The sequence below is a fragment of the Pteropus medius genome, unplaced genomic scaffold (assembly GCF_902729225.1).
Source record: "Pteropus medius unplaced genomic scaffold, Ma_sr-lr_union100, whole genome shotgun sequence".
NCBI classification, from domain to species: Eukaryota; Metazoa; Chordata; class Mammalia; order Chiroptera; family Pteropodidae; genus Pteropus; species Pteropus medius.
Genome location: NW_024350326.1, coordinates 14,715 through 39,299, shown reverse-complemented (window position 1 = coordinate 39,299; position 24,585 = coordinate 14,715). Strand labels below are relative to the sequence as shown.

Below are 24,585 nucleotides of genomic sequence, written 5' to 3'. Positions count from 1 at the left end.
CTAGACTGAGGCATTTGTGCTGTCAACTGATGAAAATATTGACTACCAGCAACTCACAAGTTCCTCTTGGGAATTTCCCCCGGATGAAGGGAGCTGCATTGTGCAAAGTTACACGGCCTCCGTGAGGGCATCCTGGCCTCCTTTCCCTCTATTTAGAACAATTCCGAAGAGCTATCTCAGTTCTAGAGGTCCCCAGCGTATCACGACTGCATCACAGTTCGACTTCGCCTTCCGCTCAATTCAGCTTCCCTCATTTCCATCTAGGTAATATTCCCAACAGCTTTTCCTCATAAACCTCATCATACATTTCCATGTCAGATTCTGTATTCCAGGGAACCTGACTAAGTTAGTGGACTGTTTTTGCAACAATAATTCTCAAACTGAAATTTTAAAAAATGTTAATTTGTTAAATTTTAATAAATTCATTACATGTTAACACAAATAACATTTTATGGGAAAAAAAATTATCCCAAACAAAAATACGTAAGAGTGGCATTGTAATACACTTTTGCAAATACCTTTAGAGGTCTTATGGAAGACAGATGGGTTCTCATTTGCTTCTGCCTTCAGTTTTGAGCAATGTCACATGTCATGTAGACTGGAAAATTTCACTGTACACAGAATGAGAGTGAAAAAGGAAAATGAAGTCTTGGAATTAATATGAAAATTATTTTGATCTAAGGGATGCCTAGGTTTCCCAGACCATTCTTTAAGAACTGCTATTTTCTGGTCAAGAGGAGAGATTAAATGCTGAGATTGCCTCCTCCCATGAGCAAATCAAAATTAAAACTAAATTTTATAGAAAAACCACCGCAGGACACCTGAAGATTAGCTGAATAAAATTTCTGCTACTAAGGATATAAAAAAGAAGCCACATCAAGACAGGCAGGAGGGTCAGAGATGCAGACCAGGCAGGTCCCGCACCTGTGGTGTGATTAATAAATGGGAGGGATGTCTCAGCTGTGGAGGTCATCCATAAGTAGTGAGGGGTCCCAGCCCCACACTGTGCTCCCCAACCCAGGGCGGCGCCAGGAAGAGAAATCCCTGTAACATCTGGCTGTGAAAATTAGTGAGGACTGTATCCCAGAGAGACAAAAGGCTTTTGGAGACCAAAACATGCTGATCTTAAAGGGCCAGTGAACAGACTCACTTGCTCTAACTTCCAGTGCAGGGGGTGCAGCTCAAAAAGCACCAGGGACATACAGGGAGGAACTAAATTGACTAACCAGTTGAGGGCTGGAGGGGCAGAGGTCGGGCCAACTTTCTGGGCTTGGAAGTGCTAGCGGGCATTTCCTTTGTTGAACTCTCCTTCCACTCAGCCAGCCCAGTGCAGGCAGGCGCTGTAACTGTGCTCTCCATCGACCTGGCTAACACTGTTTGCCCCACCCTTGCAATCTTTAGACTACCCCACCCAACTCACTTGCTCAGCCTGAGCCTCTCCCAGCAACTCCACAGGAGCAGCCTGCCTTGGCTCATGCTGCAGACTCAAACGACTACAAACCCCATGTGAGTGGTGGCTGCCCTGGGTTTGTGCTGCAGATTTTTTCCAAAGTCCACAAATCTCTCACAAGTGATGGCTGCCTCATCTCACACTACAGACTGTTTGTTTCGAAAGTATAGAAACCACACACAAGCAATGGCCAAACTCGGCATACATTGTAGTTCCTGCCAAGCGGGTTCAAGCACGGCATTAGTAGTGTCCAGTCTCAACTTACATTTTAACATAACTCTTGGGTGGCCCCAAACCCAGCATGAGTGGCAGCCAGTCTCGGCCTATAATATAATCCCAACTAAGTGGCAAGAAGCTGGACACAGTAGCAGCTGGCCTCAGCACTCACCATAGTGCCCACTATGAGTTCTAAGCTCATGCAAGTGGCAGCCAATTTCAGTTCACATCGTAGCCTCTCTCAAGTGCCTTAAAGTATAGCACAATTGGCAACCGACCACAGATCAACTTGTAGCATGTACTAAGGGGCCCTAGTCCTGTACAAGTAGCACAGCAACCCCTCCCAAGAGGTTCCAGATTCAACATACCCGGTGGCAAGATTCAAACTGTACCAGAGCACCACCTACCACCACAACTGACATCTTTAGGGTGGCCTCAACCGGCACCAGAGCCCCACTAAAGTGACTCTTGCTCCATGAGTTCAGCCCCACACAGCAGCTCATCTGCTTGTAGTCACAGCCAGTCAGCGTGAGGGTCAAACCCACCCTCTGATGTGTCAGCAGTAACTGAGGCCCAACTATTAACAGGAGGGCACACACAACCCACACAGGAGACACCTTGGAATAAATACCCAGCCAATTGAAAAGGGAGTCTGTGCCATTGAGCTTCATCGGACACCTTCTACATGAGGACACTTGGTCAAGTCTGGCAGACATAGCAGATTACCTAATACATAGAAACAAATGCAGCAAGTCAGCCAAAATGAGGCAACAAACATCCAAAATGAAAAAATAGAACAAATCTCTAGAAAAAGAACTAAACAAAATGGAGACAAGCAATCTACCTGATACAGGATTCAAAACACTGGTTATAAGGATGTTCAATGAACTTGGGAGTAGAATAAAAGAACTCAGAACTTCAACAAAGAAAAACCATAAAAAAGGATATAATAAAAACCGGGCAACAAAAGAAAAAATAAATGGGATTATATCCAACTAAAAAGTTTTTGTACAGCAAAGGAAACCATCGACAAAAAGACAACTGACTGATTGGGAGAAGATATTCACTAATGATACATCTGATGAGAGGTTAATATCTAAAATATTTAAAGAACTCATACAACTCAACAATAACAAATAAACAATGCAATTAAAAAATGGGCAGAAGACCTGAACAGATACTTCTCCAAAGAGGAAATACAGATGGCCAACAGACATGAAAAGATGCTCAAGGTTATGAATCATCAAAGAAATGCAAATGAAAACCACAATGAGATATCACCTCACACCTGTAAGAATGGCTATCATCAATAAATCAAAGAACAATTGTTGGCAAGGATGCAGAGAAAAGGGACCCCTCATACATTGTTTGTGGGATTGCCAATTGGTACAGCCGCTATGAAAACCATCTGGAAGTTTCTCAGAAAATTAAAAATGGACATATTTTTCACCCAGCAATTGCACTTCTGGGTATCTAGCCAAAGAAAACAAACAATTTGTAAAGATCCATGCACCCCAATATTCATGGCAGCACAATTTACAATAGCCAGGATATGGAAGCAACCTAAATGCCCATCAACAGACAATTATCCAATTATCTGAATCAAAGAAGTCATGGTTCATTTATACAATGGAATATAACTCAGCCATTAAAAAATGAAATCCTACCATTTGCAATGACATGGATGGACCTAAAGGTTACTATGCTGAGTGAAATAAGTCAGACAGAGAAAGATAAATGCCATGTGATTTCACTTCTTGTGGAATCTAAGGAACAAAAAGAACAAACTAATCAAAAACAGATTCACAAATATAGAGGACAATTTGGTGACGGACAGAGGGGAGGGGGGTTGTGGGGCTGGGAGAATGGGGTGAAGGGTTAAAGAAGTACAAATTAGTAGTTGATAGATGGTCACGGGGTTGGGGAGTATGGGCATTCAAAAGATAATAGCAGAATATTATGCCCACAGATTTGATGTTCTGATTGTTTTCTGCTACTTTATCTTCTAAATTGCTGATTCGATCCTCTACTTCATTAATCAACAAGTCCTGCATAAGGTATTATTCATTTTAGTTATTGTATTTTCATTTCTGACTGGTTCTTTTTTGTTTTCTATCTCTTTGTTAAAATTCTAAGTTCATCTACTCTTCCCCTAAGTTCACTGAGCATCCTTATAACCAGTGTTTTGAACTCTGTATCTGGTAGATTACTTATCTCCATTTTGTTTAGTTCTTTTTCTGAAGCGTTGTTGTTTTTTCATTCGAGACATGTTTCAATGTCTCCCCATTTTGGCTGCCTCCCTGTTTCATTTCTATGTGTTAGGTAGAGTTGCGATGTCTCCTGGTCTTAGGAGAGTGGCCTTATGTAGTGGGTGTGCTGTGGGGCCCCATGGCACAGTCTCCTTGGCTACCTGAGCCGGGTGCTCCAGGTGTGTCCCTTGTATGGGTTGTGTGCTCTCTGTTGTAGTTGAGCCTAAGCTGCTGTTTGCAGATCAGTGAGAGAACTGACGGTCAGGCTGATTGGTTGTGAGGACCAACTGGTTGTGTAGTCACTGGCTGTGACTATAGTGGAGGGGCCGCTGTGCCCCTATCGAGCAGGATTTGCTCTGGTGCCTGCCCAGTCTGCCCTTTAGCTGTGCTGTCCTTGGGTGTAACCCCGGGTGGTGCTCAGTCAGACTCAGACCAAAGCCACCAGGTGTGCAGACCACGGCCTCCTGGGAGGGGTCCCCTACAGCCCAGTCCATCCGCAGCCTGTGCCCTGCCAAATGGGTCCAAATGGAGGAATGCTTTCACCAATAGGCATGACAATGATTCCACGGAACTGCTGAATTACTGAACCTAAGACTGGGTGTGGAAACTGAATTTGTCAAGAAATTTATATAATTCATTATATCAAAAAATTAAGAGAGAAAAACCTTTACACCAACAGATAGGACATCTTCCGACAAAATCTGGCAGGCATTAAATAAAACAGGGACTGAAATACGTATATGTAACAAAAACTATATATTTACTTTAAATCGATAAGCATTACATTTAGCTTTGTGACAGACCCAGAGTTGCTTGCTGTGACTAAAGATGACGAAGACTGGGCCCACAAACAAAGTTTCCTTAACACATTAAAGGGCACTCGCTTCTCACTGAACAGAACTTGATAGCTGACAAGTTTAGATATGCAGGCATCTCATTACGAATAATTTCTAAGCAGTCTATAATTTCAGTTTTGATTTTAAACATTTTATTGAAACTTTCAAACACACAGGAAAGTAGAAATATTAGAACAATGAACCCCCACATACATACAAACCACTCCACTTCCATAATTATCAACATTTTGCCAATTTCTTTTCCGGTTCACTTTGCCAATTCTTTTTTTAAATTTGGATATTCTGTCATTTCATAAACATGTAAGCATGTATCTCTAACACACGGGAGCTCTTATTTCTTAATAATCACATTGATGTTATCATCCCTAACAAAATTATTATTTCTAAATATCATCTAATACTCAGTGCATGTCCACCTTTCCTCCATCGTCTCCAAAATGTCTTTTTACATTTTGTTCAAACTAGGTAATGCCCACACATTGAATTTAGTCGATATGCCGCTTACGTCTCTTTTAATCTGTTAACAGTGCCTTTCTTTTCTTTTTCACGCCACTTGGTTGGGGAAAGCATGTTGTTTTGTAGAATTTTGCACATCTGGATCTGCTTGGCTGCTTCCTTGTGGTGCCATTGCTTTGTTCATCTATTCTCCAAATTCTTGGTTCAAAGAATCGGACTTACGTGTTTCATTCCTTCAGTTCATAATTCTGGCAATAAGGCTCTGTAAGCAGCGGTGTGTTATACTGCATTATATCAGGTGGTACATACTGTCTAACAGTCTCCTTTTATAGAGGTTAAAATTGATCAGAGGGCTCAGAAGTGTTCAGCTTGATAAATCCACTGTAATGTTCTCACTATAAAATCTTTCACGTAATAGTTTTAATATCCATTGAAGATCATTTTTTTTGACCCATTATTCCAGTAGGAAACTAGAAAATTGTGATTTTTCTAACCCTATCAATCTATTTACTCGTTAGATTTAAAAGCCACTCTGATGAGCTTTTGGTGGCCATAAAACTTGGTTCACATGGGAAAAGCAAAATAAATGATTCCCCCACTTACTTATCAGAATAAGCTGGTACCCAAGCATCATCAATAGCTGACCAAACTGTACAGCCACAACCAAGAAACTGTATACCTACTAGTGGGGTCACGTAAAGACCCAATTTCCACTGGCTGACGGAGCAATTTGAACAAGATAAAGTACAATCTTTAATGAAATGATGTTTTCTTTTATACAGGAGTTTTATACACAAATACACACACATGAACATGCACAGACATTATTAAATTTCCAAGTGGTTAGTTTCCTTTTCGCCATCTCTTTGATAGTTTCTAATTGATCTTGGATGGTACTCAGACAATAGGGATTATAAATCATTTCCTTTTGGGACTTTATTATGGGAAAATAATGTCACGTTTCTCTTTGATTCTTAAGTACTCTTAATAACCTCATATTCATGAAATTCATAAGGTTTTCAGCATGAAATTTCTGATGCAGTTTATGTGATGGAGAACTTCTCACATTCGATACAACCTCCTAGGTTTTATCCAGAATAAATTATCTTAAATTCACTAAGTGCTGAGCAGCCCGACGGGAGGCTTTTCTACATTGTCTGTCTACGGAACATCCCTTTTGTATGACTTCACTGATGACAACAATTACACATATTTACAAAAAACATGCTATGTGGCTGCTATTTTTCCAAGTTATCAACTACTTAATCCTTACAAATCTATTACGGTGTGGCAGGCTGACTCTGAATTGGCCCCAATGGTCCCGGCCTCCTGGTATTCAGACTCTTGTGTAATCCTCTTCCCTTGAGTGTGGGGCAACCTAGTAATTTGCTTCCAGAGAGCAGAAGACAGCAAAAGTGATGAAATATCCCTTCAGTGATTAGACTAGGCAAGATTACAACTTCTATGATGCTGGCAGACTCTTACTGCCTTCTTGGCTTGCATGCTTTGATGAAGTAAGCAGCCATGCTGAAGAGGCCCATGTGGCAAGGAACTGAAGGTCAACCTTCAGCCCGCAGTCAGTCAGAAACCGAGGACCTCAGTGCAATAGTCCTCAGGAAAACGCATCCAGCCAAAAGCCACGTGAGGTTGGAAGTGGATCCCTTCCCCAACAGAGGCTTTAGTTGAGACTCAGCCCCAGCGAAAACCTTAATTTTAGCCTTGAGACCCTGAAGCAGAAAACCCAACTAAGTTATGCCAAGACTCCTGACCTATAGAAATTGCAAGATAATAAGTGTGTATTATTTTAAGCTCTTAAGCTTGATAACTTATTACAGACCAATAAATAACATACACGGGTACTATTATCGCTATTTTACAAGTGAGCAAAATGAGGCACAGAAGTTTAAGTACCTTGTCTAGTAACACACTAGTTAAGAGTGAAATGGAAACGATAAAGCTAAAAATTTTCCTACATTCGTTATTATTCTCTCACATAAATTTGCTTAAGATAAACAATGTTTGAATGGTGAAGGATGGCTTTCAAAGCAACGCTTTTTTCTGTAACGTACAATTTCTTACGCTTAGATGGGAGCATGAAACAACTTTTCTCAAAAGTTAACCTTCTGATGTTCTGTAACATGCTATACATTTGAAAGCTTTCTTGTATTAAATTCCATTATGAATTTTCTGATGTTGAGTAAGGTGTGAATGCTGTCTAAAGGCCTTCTTACATTCCTTGCATTTGTAGGGTTTCTCACCTGTGTGAATTCTCTGGTGTTGAGTGAGAAATGAATAAAGTCTGAAAGCCTTACCGCATTCCTTACAGCCATAAGGTTTCTCGCCAGTATGAATACTCTGATGCTGAGTCAGCTGGGAGAGGAGTCTAAAAGGCTTTCTACATTCCTTACATTCGTAAGGCTTCTCACCAGTGTGAATGCTCTGATGCTGAGTCAGTTGCGAGAGCAGTCTGAAGGCCTTCCCGCATTCTTCACATTCATAAGGTCTCTCGCCAATATGAATGCTCTGATGTGAAATAAGTTGCGAGTAACTACTGAAGGTCTTCCAACACTCCATGCATTCGTAGGGCTTCTCACGCGTATGAATTCTCTGATGGCGAACAAGTTGCTGTCTTAACCGAAAGGCCTTCCCACATTCCTTACATTCATAGGGTTTCTCACCAGTGTGAATACTTTGATGGACAGTAAGTTGCTGGCATATTCTAAAAGCCTTTCCACACTCCTTACATTCATAGGGCTTCTCACCAAAATGAATTTTCTGATGTACCCTAAGATCTGGACTACATACGAAGGCTTTCCCACATTCCTTACATTCGTAGAGCTTCTCAGCAGTATGAAGTCTCTGATGTCGAGTAAGGTGTGTACACTGCCTAAAGGTCTTCCCACATGCCTTACATTCGTAGGGTTTCTCACCAGTGTGAATTCTCTGATGGCGAGCAAGTTGCTGATGTACTCGAAAGGCCTTCCCACATTCCTTACATTCATAGGGCTTCTCGCCAGTATGAAGTCTCTGATGTTGAGTAAGCTCCTGGAGCACTGTAAAAGCCTTCCCACATTCCTTACACTCATAGGGTTTCTCACCAGTATGAAGTTTGTGATGTCGAATAAGGTGCGCGCGCTGTCTAAAAGCCTGCCCACATTCCTTACATTTGTAAGGTTTCTCACCAGTATGAATTCTCAGGTGCTGACTAAGTGTGGAGCGACGAATGAAGGTCTTCCTACATTCCTTACATTCATATAACTTTTCTCCATTGTGAATTCTCTGATATTCAGCAAGAAAATTATGCTTTTTGTAAGAGGTCATTTTTTCGGAAGTAATTTTCACTTGCCCAAAATATCCCTCTTGTGGTTCCTTTGGCCCCTCAATCTTGCTTTTGCATTGCCAATCGTTTGTAAAAATGGAGTCCTGAAGGCTATAGCTTTTAATTCTTTCCATTACCTCCCAGTGGAATGAATATATTTCATAAATATCCTTTTCTGGAGAGAAAGTATTGATCCCGTATCTGGACTCCAAATCTGAAAGGAAACAAGAAAGCAAACACATGCCATTTTCCTGTTCCAGAAGAAAGAAAACGTCTATAGAGAAATAAAAGGCACTGAAAAGAATGCCTGTTACGAGTGAATGAATCGGATATCTCTAGAACACAAGCATTTCTGCTACAATACCACATATGTGTACCTAAAACAAAACAAAACAAAAAAATCTATCTCCTGCAAAATTACACACCGAAAATTAGGATTTATGAAGAAAATAGGGCTGGAGAAGACCACTCAAATCTATGCAACTTCTTTAGCAGAGCACTGACAAATATAGTAATTGGTATCTCAGGGGAACCCAAAAGGCACCTTAAGCCTGGCTGAAGGCCACTTCGTGGATATTAAATGCACAAACATGAAGTAGAAATGGTGGATTTCAGGCACTGAGTCATTGCACATGAAAATAAAGCCCTGAGCCAGTGGGGCTACCACTAAAGTGGGAATCGGGTGAAGTGCTATATGTCTTTGGCCAGGAGCCATGCAAGGTTGACTGTATACATCTCTGGGAGGGATCCCTGGGTGCAGGCATTTATTTCGTAATGTAGGGGAGGCAGGGCTCCTAACAAAGCATCAAACTGAAGGTTTTTGCCTTTACTGTTGAATGGTATAAACCCACTACTATTCTGGCTTCATTCAAGTACGAAAAGTGGCATTTCTGCTAGTTAGTAGCGAACCAACTAACTTCCGCAATACTGAGATCTATCATTCCCTATTTTGCATCACTATTAAGCTAATTTGTATTCTGGATTATTAATTATATTATGGACCAGACTTTAGTCTCGAACATTTCAACAAAAGGAAAAGGAAACAATAAGGAAAGTCCAGGGAAGGAGGTGAGCCTGGGGATTGGGGAAACAAGTTATAGCGATGGAGGCCTGATTTAGATGTGGATAAGAATCCCCTGAAGATCTGTTAAAACTATACAGAGGTATTTTTAACCGACTGAAACAAAAGCTACAAGACTAGGGTTTTTATTTTGTTCTTAATTATATTCTCCGACAAATAATTCTGAGGCTGATCAATGTTTGAGTCTCTCTATTTAAATATTTTCAATGATTTCTCTTCACGATTAGAATAAAATATAAATAACTGAGCAGGGATAATAAGGCTTCTGGTGATCAGCTCCTGTCCTGTTTACTCTCTCTGTTCACGCCACAAAGGCCTCTTTTCAGCACTACATACACTGAGTGCGCTACAACTGTTCCCACTGAATACGACTGTTCACAGGTTGCTCCTTCTTTGAGAAATCCTCTGACTTTGAATGGTTGGCTTCTTTTCATCCCTCAGATCTCAAATCGAAAATCACATTTTCATACAAATTAGTAGTTGATAGTTGGGTACAGGGATGGGGAGCACACCACAGGGAACGCAGTTAGCATTAATATGATGGCTAAGTGGAGGGCCAGGGAAGGAGGGAGCACTGGGGGAAATCGTTTTATGAATAATATAGATGTCTAACCAATGTACCGTATACTTGAAACTAATTTAAATAAATAAATTTATTTTTAAAAAATCACATCTTCATAAAGCTAGTCCCGCTGATCATATTTAAGTCTATGCACTTTATGCTCTATCCCAGCATCTACTGCTCTTCTTTGTACCACCCTCCCCAATTTTGGAATAATGAATTTATTAATTTTCTCATTTGTTATTCTGTTAGTTTCCCAGTAGCAGAAACAATCTCTAAATTCATTTCCCATTAATGAACCCCAAATACACCATAGATGTTACTCATTTAACTCCCATTATTATGTAATCGTTAATATGTACATCTGTCTCTAACCTTTGACACTGCACTGTAATGACATCTCCAGTAGAGTTTATACTACTACTTATCAATCCTACATTTACTCAAACTTTGTTCCTTCCTATCTGTCCTAGGTACTCCTTTCCACTCTGCATATCCAAAGCAACTTTTGTATTTCCCAGAAAATCTCAAATATTTTTCAGTCATGCTAATATTGACAGGCTTATGAAGTCCTGAGCAAACTGCAACGGTAAATATTGATTATATCGGAATAACTACCAAATATGGAAGGGGGCTTCGAATCACTTGAGTGCAAGAGAGTAAAACAAAAGCTATGCTGGATATGGGCTCTCAGATAATAATTCGGCTGGGGGACTTACATGAAGAAAATCGAAATGTGGAATGAGGTGAGCAAAGAGATGGAAGGAGACGGGACAGAAGAGATGGGAAGTGTTTTTTCTGCAAGTTCAATGTATAAATGTATAAAAGTGTCAAAGAATGAGAAGTAATAAAACCGAGAGACATCTTCGCTTCAAATTTTAAAAACTCTCTACTGAAGCTGTAGAATTTCTAGAGAATATTGAAAACACCACATTTCTAGAAACTACGAAATAGAGCTACAGATCATAGAAAATTCATTGATACATTTAAATTCTTAGTGTAATAGAAATGAAAATATATGAGTACTCCACACAAGTTAGAAACAGAACAAAATATACTGAGTAACCTAGAAAAAGGGAAAAAATGAAAATAAAAGCAGAATTTAATTAGATAACAGAAAAAAATTAATCCACAAACCCAGGTTGTTTTTTAAAAAAATTAATGAAATAATATTAGCCATTAGTTAAGATAACAAAGATAAAAAGAAAAGTATTCAAACAAAATAAAAAACAGCAACTATGCACTCAGAGACAACTAATCAGGGGTCTCACGTTTTTGCACATCTTTCGACGACCTTTGTTGTGGGCTATCTTTTCAAGAATGTTTGTGTAACAAACAGTCTAGGAAGGGAGAGAGAGTATCTCAACAGGCAGGTTTGCTAACTGTTCCACATAATAAAGGTTGCTATCTCCCTCAAAGAAAAGGTCGGGTTCTCTAAAGAGGCTCAGGGTTCCTCTCCTGTAACAAAGCTCACAGCCTGTTCAGGTATCTATCTACACCCATCCATGGCACCCCCATGGAATTTGGGTGCAAAGAAATGATGCAAATATGCTGATGCTCACGCTGCCTGTTGGGCTGTGAGCAACAGAATCCTGTTTTTGGCTTAGGAGTCTTGTGTCTTCTGCCAGCATCCATGACACTGTGGCAGGCTAACTTGTTAAGCTTGCAAGTAAAGTAAAACTGCAGATCCTTCACAGTTCTTGACACTAACGAGTAATTAATAAAACAGCATTTTGAAAATCATAAGAAACTACTATGCCAAAAAGGGTAATTTTCTAATATAGAGAAAATAGTCAAAAACCTACCTCAAAAATTATTTTGAAGATTATCAAAACTTTAGAAAGCACATAGTCCAATCATATTTAAAGTGACCCAGAACATTTAAAAAAGAAAAAATTCCAAGTTATTTTTAAATGAGTTTAAAAAGGAATAAAAGTCCAGTAAAGGAACAATTATACCTCGATGGGAAAAAAAAAAACATAGTAAAGGAAAATTATATGTCAATGTCACTTATGAAAATTCATGCAAAAACTCCTTGAGCACATGGAAAGAAAATATAATTAAATGTGGCTTATTCTAGGAAAGCAAAGGCACTTTAATATTAGAAAAATCTACCAAAATAATTCATCAGACTCATTACTCTAAGGGTAAAATTCATATGATTATTTCCACGGACAATGGAAAGGCATCTTAATTCAAATCGCACTCATTCCTTATTTTTAAAAAAGCACTCGAAATAACAGGAATATATGGTTACTTGCTTAACATGATAAAAAACATATTTCTTAGCCCAAAATCTACATCTGACTTAGTGAGGAAACATCGGGCACATAAGGAAGCTTCAGAACTGTTCTAAAACTTGACTGTGGTGCCAGTTACACAAGTGTATGCATTTGCTAAAATTCCTAAAACTGGACACTAAACTGGAGTGGATTTTGATGTATGCAAATTACATAATCATCAATAAACTACCTGAAAAAGTGAAAAATATAAACACACGAGATGGTGCTTCCCACTAATTAATAAAAATAATGCCATCCTCATGGAGTGTGTGGAAATTCTCTGTACCTCCAGCTCAATTTTGCTGTGAACCTAAAACTGCCGTAAACATGAAGTATATTTACAAAAAAAAAAAAAAAGTGAAGTGTCTTTTCCCCTGAGTCACCCATATTTTACTTCTTTTTTCTTGTTCGGAAATAGTTAATAATGAATTCAAAGCAGTTTTTCTCTCTGCCTGTATTAATTTGTAATAGCTTTCTTTAGTCACCAGATTATCGCCTAGACCAGAAAAAGCCTGCAGGTTACCTGACGCAATGTAATAATACTAGAGTGATTTGAATTAAGGATCAGCACTACGTTTTAAATATATTTGTAAAAATGGCTTTTTAAGTGTGTGTCTTAAACGATTAGGGCAATTTTTGCTTGAGATTTTCTAGTCACGAATGTACACAGCTGCCACTGATAAGACTGAGTAGATGATGCCCTAAATCCACGTCAGCTTTCAGGAGACCGTCCAATCTATTTATTTGGATAACGCCAGGTGACCTCATAATACAGAAAGGTCTGGAGGATATCTCAGCAGGACAACCAAAGAGATGAGGATATGACTCTACCTGCACTGCAACATTTGGAGACACTCCCCTTACACCAGAGGAAGTGCTGGCCCTGCTTTGGGTTAACCAACTTTCATAGGAAAAACCATGACGTGGTTCCTCCCTAAGGAATCCCAAATGCATAAGAAGGGTAACCATAAGCTGGCTTACATTTTTTATCAACATTCTAGGATTGTCTCTCAGTAGAAAATTCTACTGAAGGAGGAAGAACATAATTTCTTTTCCTCTAGAACTACAAAATTAGTCTTTTATCAGAATATGCTAGTCTAATTGTTTTCTTTAATGCCCCTCAGAAATGCAATCTTGCTGTAAGATCCAACAGATGCATATTAGACAAACAGAGAGGTAGAACAAAAATAATGCAATCTAAATAAAAAATACCAATGGACTTAATTGCTCTAGAATTAGACATGATTCAAAAATCCGTTTGGAAAAATAAACAACCAAGAATAATTTTTAAAAACCTGAAGAGAGGAATGAAAAGGAATACCCCAAGTTATTAAAAGCATTCCAAAAAAAACTTCGATAATTAAAATAGTATATTGATTAAAAAAAAAAAAAAAACCTGAACAAAAGTATTTAAATTTTTCAGTAAACATACTGGTGGTAACAATATTGGTGTTGTTATTCTAAACTTAAACATGTGTGTGCCTGTGTATCTGAATAAAGTAAATTAGCATGTAAATTGCATTAGGAACTATGAGCCTTGCTTGTGGAATACAATACAGAATAAACCAAAAAATAAGTAAATAAATAAACCAAAGAGAGACCTGGAAAGAAAGAAAAACAAAACTAAATCATAAAAGCAAACGCTGGTGAGGAAGGGCCCTCTGGCTCCAGGTGGGATTAAGAAATCTGGCAAAAAGTGAGCTGTTCCATGTGCCTCCGGTACAGTGCTGACACCTCCCTACCTCCAACCATCACCATCCTATTCAAAACCACTATCATCTTCCACTGGCACAAATGAAACAGGCTCCTACTTGGTCTTCCTACTGCCCATCTGGTGCCTATTCACTCTGTTCTCCAGACGGATAATTAATTACAAGACAAATCAACTCATGTCACTTCTCTTCTCAAAAATCTCCAATAGCTGTCTACCGCACTTAAAGTCGCACGCCTTCCCCCATAACGTACAGTCAGCTAAGTTTTCTGACTTCATCTCATTATTCTGTTTTTCACTTACCTTTGGAATAATCATTCTTATCATCCTGGCCTTCTTACTATTCCTCAACATACAAACTTCTGCCTCCACCCAAGGCCTCTGCCTTTACTGTTCTGATAGGACTGTCTTGCTTTAGATAGTCTCATGGCCTGAACTCTTTTCGCCTGTCTCCGCTCTAGTATCAACTCCTCAAAAGCCCTGACCACCTGAAAACAAACCCGTTTACACCTGCCAATTTGTTTGCTTGTCTTTTTCTTTGATGAAGCTTAGTATCTTTACTGCAACAATGAATTTTCAACTTCACATCAATGTATATGATGCTGATTTAATGTTGTTTTAATGAGCCTTTTTTTAAATTGCAGGTTGTTGACATATAATACATTTTATGTTGACATATTAACTGACATATAACATTATTATATTCTCACTTTCCTTAATAATACTTGTCACTTCCTAATATTATTTATCTATTTACTTATTTACTCAGGTTCCTTAATCCTATTAAAATGTAAGCAATATGACTTCTGGGACCTGAATGATCGCAATTGTTCCGCTGGTGTCTATAGCACAGTATCTGGTTCAAATCGGACACTGAAGTATTGGCTGACTAAATTAATGAATACATTTTTAGATAATGAAAGACATAAATAAAAAAACAGAAGCTAGAAAGATGTAATTTAAGTTAAATAAAGTCATAAGGATGGATTAGTAATTAGATAGTATTGGTGGCCTTATAAGAGGGAGAGAGAATTCCACTCATTATTTTTGAATGTTAAACCAAGCTTGCATTTCTGGAATAAACTCTACTGGATCATTTTTAATACTGAATTTGGTTTGCAAATATTTTGTTAAAAATTGTATATCTATGTTCATAAATGATGAGTCTGTGGTTTTGGAGTTTTGGGGGGCTTTTTTGTAGTATCTTTGTCAGATCACGGTATAAGGGTTACGCGGTCTCATAAAATGAGTTGGAAAACGTTCTTTCTTTTTCTACAGAAATGTGTGTAACACTGCTCTTACTTCTTCCTTAAATAGTAAATGGAATACACAATGAAATCATCCGGGCCTGATGTTTACTTTGTGGAAAGATTTCTGATAATAAATTCAATTTCTCTAATAGATATAAGGTTAATCTATATTTTCTTTCTCTTGTGTCAGTTCTGGTAAGTTGTATTTTTCAAGGAATTTTTAAATTTGTCAAATTTACAAGCATAAAGTTACTCGTAGCATTTTCTTATTATTCTTTTAATGGTTATAGGATATGAAGTGAAAACCCCTCTTCTACTCCTGACAGTAATTTGTCTTTTCCTCTTGATTAATCAAGTTAGGTGTTTACCAACTTGGTTGATCTTTTCAAGAAATTAACTCTTGGCTTTATTAATTTTCTCTACTTCTTTTATTTTTCTCTTCTGTTGATTTCAGCTTTTATATTTATCATTTTTTCCCTTCTACTGAGAACAGCTCCTCTCTTTTTGAAGCAGGAGAGAAAACACGAGACATGAGAAACAGAGAGCTGTCACCAAGGTCAACAGAAAGTTCCTTTGCTAGTCCAGGCTTAAAAGATTTTAATTTGCATCCCAAGTCCCAGGCCTTTTCTCCACGGGCCATGGGCTTTTGAAGAGACATCCCCAAGGACATCTAAAGGGTGTGCCTTTACCCTAACCAGCTTAGCTATGACCTTAATGACTTCCCCACACCTGCTAAGCCCTCACTCACCAGGGTAGTGTCTGCTTATCCCTTCTCTCACAACCATCCAGGGCTCTTTCCCTTCATCCAATAATGTAACCACGTCTGGTTTAGAAATGGACGGTCCTGCTTAAAAGAAAAATGTGACATGAAATTAGAAGCCCTAAAGTCCTTAGATTCAGATTCGGTTAGATTTACAATTAATTACAGATCAAAATGGTATTTTATAAAGCCTAAGAGCAAGGAAATGCAAGGGAGTTGAAGAACACTCATACTATGGCGACCTCAGGACCATAAGAAATAGACACCAAATAGTCAAGAAAAGCCCTTAATATAATTTAAACTCATACATGCTCTATTGAGAGACACTCTTGTGTAGTAGTTGAGAAAACAAAATCTGGATCCGACTGCCTGGGTTCAAATACTGCCTTTGCTGCTGTGTTACATTGGCAAATTATTAACCTATTGTGCCTAAGTTTTCTCATCTGAAATGAGGATAGTAATAGTATATTCCTCACAGAGTTGTGAGGATTAATTAATAATGAACAATGCTCAGAATAGGGCCTAAGCACAAATATATATAGTTATATATGTATTTATACACATAATGTGTTTATGAAGTATTAGCTGTTATTATTATAATTTTCCTTTCTGTGACATTCTCATATCCTTTCTAGAATATTCATTCGATGTTACAAGGAAACATTCTTAAATTTTAACTTTCAGTCACAAAGTAGGTAGAAGTGAATATGTCTGTTTTAGGAAACAATACATTTAAACATTTAACTGAGTTTTACGTGCACTTTGCGGATCCACGTCATATCATATAAGTTCTATAGGCTCCCATTTTTAGAGACTCGGAACCCTTGTGACTAGAACTCTCTATGAAGGTAGATTAGAAAGGTGTGTTAAGCACCTACATCACTTCTGAGGTCAAATACAATGTGAAATCTGGTTTCTTGAATGATGCTTCTGTTGTAAGCAACCTAGACTTCAAATACAGCCCCCTGTATATTAATGAAATGAGAAAATTACACAGCCTGAAAAGTATGAAGGACCTAGCAGGATGGGAGTGATGGCGTGTTAAACGGAGGGACCTATTTCTAACCTAACGAAGCTTAAACCATTCCTTTGGAACACAGAGACAGAATTTATCTAGTTTCTCAAAACACTGTCCTAAATTGACAGTAGAGAAGGCCAATGTAATTTGGGATAAACAGCCTTACCTAGTGAAATGAAGTTGCTATAATTCTCCCACATCACATCCCTATATAAGTCCCTCTGAGCTGAGTCCAGGAATTCCCATTCTTCCTGTGAGAAGTCTATGGCCACGTCCCTGAATGTCACTGAACCCTAAAAATAAAAGAAAAAAAACCCTTAATTTATTTCTTGCGAAAATAAACAAAATACTTTTTAAATAGAAAGAAAGGCGATCGAGGATTGCATCGCAGAGAGGGGGCCACATGGCAGCAAAGAGGGTAGGGCTGAAAACTTACGACATGCACAGGAAATAGTAAAAAAAAAATCAGTCACTGAAGCAGAGCGCTACATGTCTTGAATAGTCCTGAGGCTGCAGATGAAATTTTTACCCACACATATCTGGAAATGAATATAATAATAACCGAAAAAAATTCCAATTAACTGAAACGGTACATAGCTTTCTTTAAGCTGTGTTGACGCCAAAAATTCTTAAGAAATTCGAGGTCTTCTATCTTTTTTCTTTAATGCGCAGGAAAAAACACTGATAAAAATTTATCCTGGATGTACTATAAAATCTCTAAGAAAACAGACTCAAGTCCATCATAAAGTCAGATTTTATTATAAATACTTTCCCTGTTATGACCAATTCTTTAGCAAACTTTCTAAAATTGGCTCCACGACAGTCCACATTTTAAATAATTTCAATCTTTTTTTTTCTATTTAGATGTTTTATTTCAATATAATCTCAAAAGTCATCCTCGGCTCTCACAGTCTACGTTATCTGATACTTACTTATGCATCTGGATGACCCTCTTACTCTTTTATCAACCATCATCCCTCAATAAACACCTTTCCCCATTCCTGAGTCAGGGGCTACCGAATCGTGAAGACATCAGTCTGGACCAGTGGTTTTCAATGAGGACTAATTTTACTCCCCCGAAGACAGATGGCAGTGTCTGAAGACAATTCTGACTGTCACGACTCGGGGAGGAGGGTGTCGGTGTTAAGGGCGTCTAACTGGTGGAGGCCAGGCACACCTTCAGACACCTGGCAACACAGAGGATGGCCCTCTACAGCAAAAGATTCTCTGGCTCGAAATAGTAACAGTTTCGAGGCTGAGATACCCCACTCTGGACCAGCACACCTGTACAGCTACACAGTGGACGTGCTCCTGGTACTCGTCTCTCAGGGTTTCCCCGAGAGAATGCTTGGTCACTCTACTGCAGTCCTGTTCTGATTGTCTCCTATTCATCCACTGGAGAGAGAGGGACCCTTCACCCTCGGTAGCATGAGATGGCTGGATACCCGACACCACACAGATGAGATCGCCACCAGTTCATTAGTTATACGTACTCACAGTCCAGGGGTGGAGGACACCCCATGTCATGCAGGGCCGCACAGGGGTTGCACTCAGGAATACATTGAACAAGCAGGGTCTGTGGGAGGCAGGCTTTGTAGGAAAAAGGTGAGGTGTTCACTGGTTTCCACGGGAGGTGTGATTGGCTTGTCTGCAAAACTCTGCAGGCAGCGGTGGTGGTGGTGGGGTACCCATTACGTTAAGGACTAGGAGGGGATTAGCTGGTCTGGCTTATAGGGGAACTAGCCAGTAGGGAGTCTTTTCTGCTGGGTGGCAGGTATCTCTGGTGAGAGCAGGAGAACTCATGGTTAGGCCTCTGGACCCTTGATAAAGATACCAAGGCAGTAAATGAAATTTTAGGCCTTAAAGTACAAAGCCCTATCACATCCCTATCTAATCTACACAATCCTAAGAGCTTTATAGAGACTGAGACCAGTCAACATTAAATCTCATCTTACGTGCTTGGGAAACTGAGGTCTGTGGAGAAGCCTGGAGTTTTCCCTACAGCAGTCAAATAGGATGAAATTCTTTCACCAAACCACAGACTTTCAAGGAAAGTTCAAAACCGGGATCTCCGCTTAATATCAATAATCCATTCCTAAAAATCAGATATTCTAACACTACATTACTGACCAGGTGCCTATTTTCTCATCATTTCGAATCAAAGAATTATACTGCGGTATACGTCAATTTCGATCCTCCAACTTGCTTTGTATCTCCCCCCCGTATAGAATTATATTACACATCGGTCAGTATTTTCATTGTCTTTTTTACTGAATTCACTTTTCTCACTTGCTTTGTTTCTCTAGTTTTTTTTTTTAAACACTTCCAACGTTTTAGGAATTAATTTTATACTAGGCGAAACAAGGGCTACATAGTGAAATGCATTTCCAACGAGAACGTAATGGTGGGAATGACTCACATGCACCATGATGCTTGTGTGCATTTCGAAACACCTGCAGATGGTTTTAACGGTCTAGCAATTCTATTTGGAATAAAACGAGATTCTTGCTGCACGTTGTTTTTAAAATTGTTGCACTGAACTATCCAATTTCACTTTATAAAGTTCTAAAAATAGAGAATATTAATTTATAGTATTTGACCTCAGGACAGGGGTTACATTGGGACCACGTAGGTAGGAAGGGGCTGAAAGGAGGCCTCTCAAGTGCTAGTTAATATTCTCTTTCTGGACCGGGGTGCTGGTAGCATAAATGTACTCAATTTATAAAAATTCATTCAGCTGTACACTTTTGATATGTGCACTTTGCTCTATGTATATTCTATGTCAATAAAAAGTTCAAAAGTTTTAAAAAATGTCAAATCGTGTATTAGGAACGTCAATTTTTCCTACGTAAAACTAGACTAAAAAATCACTGTATTCAGAGAGATCTACTTTCTCTGAAGTTTAAGCATTAAAATCAAAGCTGTTCTATCAGAAAATGATAACGGGGGGAACATTCTGCAGAGAACGCATGTGTTTTCCTGAAGCTTTTTGTTCTCTCATAGCTCTTGAGGAAGAGCACATGGAGAGGATATCGGGCTATTTGTCCCCAGCCCTCACGGGAATGAGAACTAGAGCAGGTTCTTGGATGGAGTTCTGTTAAACAGGAAATTTCAGGATAAGGAATGAGTATGCACGCATAACCTAGAAACTGACAGTATCTCAAAAAAGAGAAAGAAACGTCAACTTACATGGGCCATCGTTTCAAACTGGTCGGCCCCTCTCAAGCTTTCCAGTTGGAGAACTGCAGTTTAGATAAGCCAGACCTGGAAGAAGGAGAAGCAGCCATGAAACCAGACGTGCTCAGAGCTCCCAAAATGACTTATGCTAATACAAGCTTTTTCCTCTTCCACTCCTGCTTCCAAACTCTTCCGCACCACTACCCCTACACTGACCCCACACCCACACAAACCTGAGGGGAGTTCAGGGAGTCTGAAGAAACCCAATACACAATAATGGGCGTGGTGTAGAAGACCAGATACTTCTGCAGGATCTCAGGCGAGTTCCACAGCTGGCAGTGGGGTCTAATATTATTCAGACTTGTCCCGGGCAGTTCTTCCTTTCTCTAGTACAACTTTTCGGGGCTGAGAAAGGGCCACGCCAACCAAACAGAACCTCCTTCGAGCCCCCAGGATTCTGCCTGAACTTCCTAGACTCAAAGACTGAAAACCACACGGACTGAGCCTGGCAGCTCCTGCCACTGTAAAGCTGCGCCGGCCTTTCCCGAGCCAAGACAACTCCCCACCCGTTTCCCAGTCAGAACCTCTCATACCTGGACGCCCTGTGCCACTCCTCCTCCTTCAGCATCGGAGCTGGGCAGGAGGGGACTCATGACCACCGCAGCTGGTCAACGACAAACATACACTGAGAACTCGAATGTGATGGAGGCTTTATACACACCACTCACTGATCCTCAGCACTGTCCTGCAATGGAGTTCTCTTTTCAACAGCTCAAGAAACCGATGCTCAGGGGTCGTATCATTTGCCCAAATTCACGGTTATTAAGTGACAGACAGAGCTTTGTTTTGTTTTGAATCCCAATTTCTCTAACTGAAAAGCCATCTTTCGACTTTGGTTTTTGCCTCTGAAAGCGAGGGTTTCTACTTCACCGAGGGAAAGCTGAGCAAGGGCAGCTCACTAAAAAATAGTAATAACCTTTCAAAAGATACTAACCTTCACTACTGATTGAGGGGATGCTCGTTAAAGCAACCAGAAACAATCTTTTTACAGTTACTGAATTGGGAGATCTAAAAGAACAGTGATGCCCCATGTTAGCAAGGGCACAGGGAAATAGACACTAGGTCAGTCCAAATTTAGAACTTGTGAAGCATCATTTAAACCCTGTAACCCCAAAAACCCTGCAAACCAGAAACTCCACTGCTGCGATTAAAGGAACTATTTGTATGTGTACATAAAGATGTTTGCAGTGGCATGCTAGCCGATATGGTTTATAATGGACAAAAGCTGAAAAGAATCTAATTGGAGAAATGATTAAACAATTGAAAACCATGCAAATATTAAAAAGTTATGATGCTGCCAATTTCGATGAAATGAGTGAAGCTGTTTAAAAAAAAATCACACGTATGCCTAGAAGGACCAGTTAAAATGTTTACAGTGACAGCCGGGAATATTAAATATAGTGTGAACCTGAAGTATATGAATACTCCAGAGACTACCCACATCAAGGTTTTGAGTCTTCTGTTGAACTAAGAAAAGCAGCCCAGAATACTTTAAAAACAGCTGCTATTTTTCCTGAGTGACATTTTAATTTCAGCTTCCAATTCATGAACCAACTCTATGATTTAATTTGCCCACGTGTGTTGGAGTACTATGTAGAAAATTTGGCAGAAAGTCTCTGATCTATACTTTCGGTACCGATGGCAGTCTCCCTGCTGCCTCCTCTTCCTGACAAATGGGGTTCTTTTACTTCTGAAGCAATCCTTTGGGCTAAGATGCCTGTGAAGCACCCCAACAGCTGCTGGATCGTCTTGTCTTCCCAGTCTCACCTTGCACACTTCATCGCAAAAATGAAAACTGTAAGGCATACATCTTACTGTATGAAACCCATTTCCCGTCACAGAGACCCCGGAGCTGCAGTACAATCTGGACATAACTCAACAGTGCTTGCTGTCCTTGGATTAACATCTCCTCCCTCCATTACGATGAATTACTAAGGTAGGAAGGATTTTAAGTATATGTAGTGATAAGACTTGGTATACTGTCGTGATGACAAATATAGGCTCGCTGCCAGAATTCCGGGATATAAATCTCAGCTCTGAAAGTTACTGTGTGATCTTGGACATGTTACTCAATTCTTTAGCCTTAGTTTCGTCCTGTATAAAATGGTGATAACTACAGATCCTATATCAAAGGGCCATTGTGAGGATTAAATAAGACATTACATATAAAAGCACTTAAAGCAGCAAATAGACATTTAGCGAAAGGCAGCTATATCTTTGAAGATGAATATATTTTTGTATAATCATTAAATTTTCTTCTGCTTTTTTTTCCATAAAAAAATTGAGCTTCTAAGCCCTGCTCTTTCTTAAAATGCTAACTGATAAGTTTCAAAGCCTCATGTCGAGAGGCAATTCCCCGATTAACAATTTACAAAAGAGGGGTACGCGGATGGATGACACAGATGTGGCAAAATCCTCACGATTTTCGGATTTGGATGAGAAAAATATGGTATTGCAACATAATAGTAACAACAAAATCTACTGAACATTGTGTCAAGCATTATCTGAGGACTTTACATCTATTTATAGCGATCCTATACAGTAGGCTCTATCATTACCTTCTTTTTACAGATGAGCAAACTGTGGCACAGAGATAAAATAAAATACCCCAAGTTCACTCAGTTCTAAGTGGCAGGTTTAGGCCTTAGAACCCTAGTAATCTAGTTCCATAATCTATATTATTGCCACTACAAAACACTGCCTCTCTTAAAACCACGTAAATATGTGGCCTGAAACAAACTCATGCTGTCAAAAACTTTGAACCTCTTTTGAAATTTCTACTAACATCTTTGTTTCCCTTCTACTAATGATCCCTTCCCTTGTTAACACAGACCTCTCTGTTAAAAACTCTACACGGAACAAGCCTGTATAGCCAGATTTATTTACTCAAGAAAGGGAAGGAATTCCACAGGAATGGCTGGAATGCGATGGAGGAGAGAAAAGCTCTCCTGCAGAGTTGAGTACCAACTGAAGGACTGGGGATGCAGGGGGACAATTCTGGAATGGTCGCTGTTTCTGAAGTGAGGTTAGTAGAGGCAAGGATTAACTGGAGATTGAGAATCACCATGAAGAGAGGGTAATTTAGCAACTGGGTCTCCCCGGCCATAAAATAAAAATGGCAAAGAGGGTCTGGAGCACGTCCTTGTTGAGAAAGCGGTAGTTTCTCAAAGCAAAAGCCTTCATGGCATTTTAGAACGGCTGCATGAGCTGGGGGAAAATAATGTTTCCTATTAATTTTGCAGCTGGCTTTCTCTCTCTCCTCTCCAGGCCTCATTAATGGCAAAGCTGACTTCTCTCTCTTCGGTCCGCCCCGATCTTCACTATCACAGGAAGAGCAAATATTCCCGTGTCCGGAAAAACAAACAAAGTACACTTTGTGGAACAAAGAGCGAACACAAACTCATCCTGAAATAGGTATGTACCTACGGGTAGACATATCTAATAAATGTCATGTCTGTCTGTCGCCCTCTCTCTCTCGCTCCTTTCCTGAAGAGCGCAGGTTTGGGGACGGTCGCCCTGAGACACCGAGCCCTGTGGGGCACTGGGCGCAGGCTGGCTGACTCGGGTCGCCCCCTCACTCCCGCCTGGCCCCACCACCCGCCGCACGGAGCCCCAAGCAAGTCGCTAGGGGCGCGGGTGACGCCGGCCATCCCCGGTCCCGGAGAGGCGGGCTGCGGGGCTGGAGACCGCCCCCGGGCTCGCGGCCCTCCCCGGGGGCGTCGGCTCAGGCCGTGGCGCCGGGGCCTGCAGGCCGCGGGACCGCGCCTCGCCGCCGGCGGCCTTCGCTCCGCGCCTCGTACGTTTCACTCGGAGCCATTCCGGGCCGCCAGACCCGCGCGGCCCTGAGGCGGGAGCGCAGAAGCAGCATCAGGGAGCCTAGAACCAGCCGGCGGCACGAACCCCAAGTCACCGCACCCGGGTTCACACGGCGGCCCGCGCCGCCCCCGCGCCGCCCCCGCGCCGATGCCCTCGGCGCGCGCGACCAACTCACTCACCTCCCGTGGAAGACGCCGCGGAGGAAGCCGTTAGAAAGGCCGCGCAGAGGCCTGTGGGAAATGTAGTCCGCGCGGGGCGGGCCCTAGCCCCGCCCCCACGGCTGCCCCGACTGCGCACGCGCGGCCCGGTGCCTGGGCTGGA

At 40.5% G+C, this 24,585-nt stretch overlaps 2 protein-coding genes across 5 annotated transcripts in view; one reads left to right on the top strand and one right to left on the bottom strand.

Moving 5' to 3' along the window:
* Positions 1 to 11,159, top strand: part of ZNF568 (zinc finger protein 568) — a 26,862-nt gene extending 15,703 nt beyond the window's left edge. The window contains exon 5 of one of the 2 annotated variants that reach the window (XM_039839509.1): positions 10,664 to 11,159. In XM_039839509.1, the coding sequence (XP_039695443.1) occupies positions 10,664 to 10,758 (95 nt within the window). In that variant the 3' untranslated portion in view covers positions 10,759 to 11,159. Of the gene's footprint in view, positions 1 to 3; positions 377 to 10,663 lie in introns of those variants that run through there. The other variant, XM_039839508.1, reaches the window with a different exon arrangement.
* On the bottom strand, positions 4,881 to 24,585 carry LOC120583983 (zinc finger protein 14 homolog). 3 transcript variants are annotated; one of them, XM_039839541.1, is made up of 5 exons: positions 24,444 to 24,585; positions 20,401 to 20,475; positions 17,378 to 17,504; positions 16,182 to 16,280; positions 4,881 to 8,761 (listed from the first exon to the last, which is right to left on the bottom strand). In XM_039839541.1, the coding sequence occupies exons 2-5, from the start codon at positions 20,407 to 20,409 to the stop codon at positions 7,395 to 7,397; spliced, it is 1,602 nt and encodes a 533-aa protein (XP_039695475.1). In that variant the 5' UTR covers positions 20,410 to 20,475; positions 24,444 to 24,585; the 3' UTR covers positions 4,881 to 7,394. The 3 variants fall into 3 exon arrangements, with proteins under 3 accessions (XP_039695475.1, XP_039695478.1, XP_039695477.1); XM_039839544.1 differs by having other exon boundaries at positions 16,182 to 16,277; XM_039839543.1 differs by lacking the exon at positions 24,444 to 24,585 and adding an exon at positions 20,622 to 23,317.